The following is a 4,977-nucleotide window of genomic DNA, read 5'->3' on the forward strand; positions in this document are numbered from 1 at the left end:
AGGTGCTGGGTTGGCCATGTCCCAAGTAAAGAAGAATATTGCACCCAGAAAATGTAAAGAAGTATGCAGGCTGGCGGGCAGACAGACCAACAGAAGGGAGGGCGTGGCGAGGAGCTGTAGCCCCGCCCCGGGATGGAAATAAAGGAGCAGGACTCCGCCTCCGGAGAGTTAAGAAGCCGATCCCTCAGCCTGAGGATAGACACAGTGGTTGCAAGCTTGCCTTGTTCTCCATTCACTTTAATAGAACCATGGATTACAAGTGTGCTCTTAGGGAAGAGACGGCGCAGCTGGTGGCTGACTACCTGGAATATTGTTGCCGGAGGGAAGGCGCCCAGGAGCAGCCGGCCTCTACCCCAGCGGCAGCTACGCTGCGCTTGGTGGCGGGCGAGCTCCGCCGGCTTTACCAGGACTTCTTCGAGTGTGCCCAGAATCAGCTACTCGACCGGGAACCTGAGCAAGTAATCACCAACGTAGCGGAGCTCATGGACCGAGGCGGGTTCAACTGGGGCCGGGTGGCGGTGCTAGTGGTTTTTGCCGGGGCGCTGCTGGAGATGGAGGAACAGCAGAAAGAGGAGCAGGTACTGCATCTTCGGAGGGAAACGAGCCGGCGCCTGACCGAAGAACTCTGCGACTATCTGGTGGAGAAGAAGGGCGCGTGGTTGCAAGAGAACGGAGGCTGGGTAAGGATGGGAGGCATCCCCTCTTTCCCCTGGGAGGAAGGACCGATTGACTGCTGGGCGAGGGGAAGTAACGAGCCAGCCAAGCCTGGCCGCATGGCCTGGTATGGGACCAGACAGCGGAGGTCAAACCCTTCCCTGACCCAGCCGGCTTACTCACAAAGAGGCACGTCCTTTGCAAACTCCTGAGCAAGGAACGTCCCCCACCCATTTCCATCTCCCCCAGCTCCTAGGGGGAGTGGGTGGGTGGTCCTATGAGGCAGAGACTCGTAGGTGGCCATGGGTTAGAGGTTGGTGGGGTCCTTCCTGTGTGCGGGCTTTCCAGTGGTGGGTGGGAGAGGGGGAAATTCCATTTAAATTGGACTGGGAAGTTCTGCGTTCCGGCCGCGAGGGCTCTTTTGTGTTACTATAATTTTTTTTTTGGTTGGGTTTTTTTAAACCGGATGCTTAATTTCTTTTGGGCAGGTTCTGAAAGTAAAACTCAGCAATTACTAGACGCTTCTTGTTTTAGGCGAGGGGTCGGAGAGGGGGGTGCTTCTAAAGCAGAAGTGGAGAGAGTCTCGCTTCAGTTTAGTCTATGCTGGGGGCGGATTGGCTGATTGGGTAAAATTTTTGTCTTTGGGTTCCCCTGCACTCCCCCAACCCCCCCCCCACCCCCACACACACAAAGTAGCAGGATATTAGTTCCACTCTGCCAGGGGCTTTTCTCGCTTTAGTTTGGATGGGGAGGGGGGAGGGTTAGATGATTGGATTAATTTTGTCTATGGATTCCCCCCCCCCATACTCCCCACAGGGAAAAAATGTGGCAGGACTTTTCTTCCACTCTCCCACAGGCTTTTTTGGAAATTCTTATATCAGGCCTAAATGTTTTGCCCATATATGGACAGCTCATGACCAAAAACTTGGAAAATCAGCTGTGGGATGTAAATGGGACTAAAGATTCTAATTTTCAACTTATTCTTCCTCTGCACACAAGAATCAAAGCACTTGAAATCAAATGTTGCCTCTGCCTCTTACATTGTGTGACCTTGGGAGTAACTGGGGGGTAGTGACTTAATAATGTAGAATCTTATCACCCATTTAAATGTACCTTCTTCAGGACCTTAGCTGCCCACGCACCTGGTCCTCATTTGGCTTCTAAACTTGACCCCCTCACTCCCAGGCTATTCTTCTCTCCAGTTCTTGACCGAAGGACTAAAAGGAGTAAGCTTTGGCCAACACCTTTAATGACCCCTTCACTTACACACACACCCCCAAATCGAGCAAAGCTTAGATGCCCAACAGCCAATTGGCCCTTCTAAATACGGGATAGCTAAACTCCTACCTGGGAGTCAGAACACCTGGTTCAATTCCGCCTTATTAGCCACAGCCTCCTTAGACCAATTCCCTCATCTTCTTTGCTCACCTGTAAAGTGAAGGACTTGAAAGCAGCTAAGATCCCCTTTAGCTCTTGATGTTATGTGGATAGATTTATTTCTCCTACTTGTGGCTGGGCCTACTTTCAAGTTTGTGTTGGGACTTTCATGTGGGTCACCACATTGCTTAAAGGTTACCAAAGAGACCGGGGCTGTTGGGGTGATTTTCCTTGACCTATTCTGAATAATCAGAGGTCTTAATTTTTAAAAATCCCCCCCACTGCCAGTTGCTTTGACTCTGTAGTCATTTAAAATCATTAATGAATGAATGCAAAATCTAAATAAATATGTGATGTTGCCAGATAACTAGGGAAGGGAATAAGTACTCCCTCTCCCTCTCCCTCTCCCTCTCCCCCCAACTAGGTTCAAGGCATTTTACAAACATTTTATTGGAATTTTATTGGATCATTAAAACAACACCAGAAAGGGAAGTGCTGTTATTATCCCCATTTGACTCTTGAGGAAACTGAAACAAACAGGTTTTGACTTGCCCAAGGTCAATAGCTAAAAAGTGGCTGAGGCTGGATTTGAACTCTGAATTTCTTGACTCCAGGCCCATTGTCTCTGAGGGGGAGAAGATTTACTTTTAATCCTAAATCCTCTTCATCCAATGTCCTTTTAATTGGGGAAACTATGTCAGCATTTAGCATTTTACTGGAATTTGCTTTAAAAGAGGTTGTTGGAAAAGCCAAGTGTGGCACTTGCCTACACATTAATTAAGGGTGTGTGTGTGGGGGGGGTCATTTATATTAGTTATTTAACAGAAAATGGTGTAAAAAGAAAAGTTACATAGGAATGTCAAGTACAACTTGTTTGTGCAAACCCCACTTCCCAGCAAAGTTAAAATGCAACCATCTGGAGTTTAATTACTGCCACTTCCGATTATCCTGAATCAAGATGGCTGGAGCAGCTGCCAGCTTTAGCCTCTCAAGGGTCAACTGGGAATCTAACAACCTGAGGAATATCAAAGTAGCCTACGTCTTTTGTTCAGGAACACATATAAAATTTGATAATGAGTAGCTCCTTCTGATCACTCCCTCTATATAATCAATATTTTTGGTGCAAATAACAGTATTCAGTGGAATCTTTTTTTCCTCCACTATTCTATCCAGATACTAAGTAAGAAAGTAGTCATTCTTTTAACACTTTGAGGCAGCTAGATGGCACAGTAGAGTGTTAGATTTAGAGTCAGGAAAACCCAAGTTCAAATGCTGCCTCACACACTTTGAAGCAGTGTGAAGCCTGAGCAAGTATCTTAACCTCTTTCAGCTTTAATGTCCTCATTGGAAAGTGGGGGGCTGGGGGGGGCGTGGCAGCAGCAGTGGATAATACTAGTGTCAACTTTCCAGGGTTATAATGATTATCAAATAAATTTTGAAAAATATTATTGGCTTGGTCATTTCTCTTTATTTCATAACTTTTCTGCAATGGTGACTTTTAAAAATAATTCCAAATTTCAAATACCCCATAACCAAAGAAGCAGGTATATAATCTTATACATAGAACAAACACTGAAATTAATGTTCAACAAATATTGAGCTTTAGAACCAAAAAAGTTTGGATACAGTAACAGCAATATTGAACTGAACAACTAAACTATACTGATTATTATAAATATTCAAATCAACTAAAAAGACCTGTGAAGGGACATGCTATCCACCTCCAGAAAAAAAAAAGAATTGATAAATAAAAGTATGCATAGTATGATTTTTACATATACATCTATATGTGTCAAATAATGTCCTCTAGTGCTGGATTGTAAAGGGAGGGAAGGAGCCAGCCCAAAATTTAACATGTAACAAAAAAAATAATTTAATATAAAAAAACAAATATGGAGCTTTTTTTAGAGGATCTGGGGGATAGAGACTAAATTGAATAAGTGGTTATTTAAAATGCCTGCTTTGTTGGAAAGTCTGAAATAATCAACATTTTCTCTTCTACTCCATCCAGACTGGTTTTCACCACCACTTCGCCAAAAGGCAATCTCCACAAAGTGACTCAAGTAGTACCCTGTGCTGCATAATGGCAGCAGCAGCAGGATTTGGACTAGTGGGGTTAGCTCTTTTATTAGTCGTACGATAATGGATTTTAAACTGTTTATACCGGTCTTGGAAGTAAAGACCTAAGAGATTTGGAAGAGGACCAGGTGCAGAAGACAGAATGAATGACCTACAATTTGTTAAAGATGATGAAAGCAGGAGGAAGCAACCAGATGAACACGAACAAGTAAAAACAGATGAACAAGACTGTTAAAGGAGCATTTGAAAATGTGCATCTTTTAGTTTTTGATTAAGAACGAATCATCTTGAACATTGCCATAAAAACTGATGATGTCTTCAACCAATGCTTCCCCTCAGCCACCCACTCACCTCCCATTCTCCTTATAAACTGGTTGGCTGTTCAAAGGCTTTTGTGGAAGGGAATTTGAAATGTTGGTACTTTCTTTTTTGTAAAAGCAGTTTGTGGTGTATTTTATAAAGTGATGGAGAGAAGTCTCCTGTCTTAGCTAAGATTTCAAATGCTCTTAATAATGGGTATCTGATATCTTTCCTTATAAAAGTATTGGATGGCTACAGTTTAGTAAATAGTTCAAAGTCCTCTGAATTCTGGAATTCCTGGGGTCTCTTATCTCAATAGATCTTAATATATTTTCAAAATATTTATCACTTCAGTGTAGCCTCTTTTTTATTCATTTTTAATAAGTTCTATTAAAATCATTTTCTAATTAAGTATATTGTGTTTTTTTTTTAAACCCTTGTACTTCGGTGTATTGTCTCATAGGTGGAAGAGTGGTAAGGGTGGGCAATGGGGGGTCAAGTGACTTGCCCAGGGTCACACAGCTGGGAAGTGGCTGAGGCCGGGTTTGAACCTAGGACCTCCTGTCT

At 43.7% G+C, this 4,977-nt stretch overlaps 1 protein-coding gene across 1 annotated transcript; it reads left to right on the forward strand.

Moving 5' to 3' along the window:
- Nucleotides 1–221: 221 nt before the first annotated feature.
- On the forward strand, nt 222–4,773 carry BCL2L10 (BCL2 like 10). Its single transcript, XM_044665162.1, has 2 exons — nt 222–680; nt 4,043–4,773. The coding sequence occupies exons 1-2, from the start codon at nt 249–251 to the stop codon at nt 4,172–4,174; spliced, it is 564 nt and encodes a 187-aa protein (XP_044521097.1). The 5' UTR covers nt 222–248; the 3' UTR covers nt 4,175–4,773.
- Nucleotides 4,774–4,977: the final 204 nt, after the last annotated feature.

The sequence above is a fragment of the Gracilinanus agilis genome, chromosome 2 (genome assembly GCF_016433145.1).
Source record: "Gracilinanus agilis isolate LMUSP501 chromosome 2, AgileGrace, whole genome shotgun sequence".
Lineage (NCBI taxonomy): Eukaryota > Metazoa > Chordata > Mammalia > Didelphimorphia > Didelphidae > Gracilinanus > Gracilinanus agilis.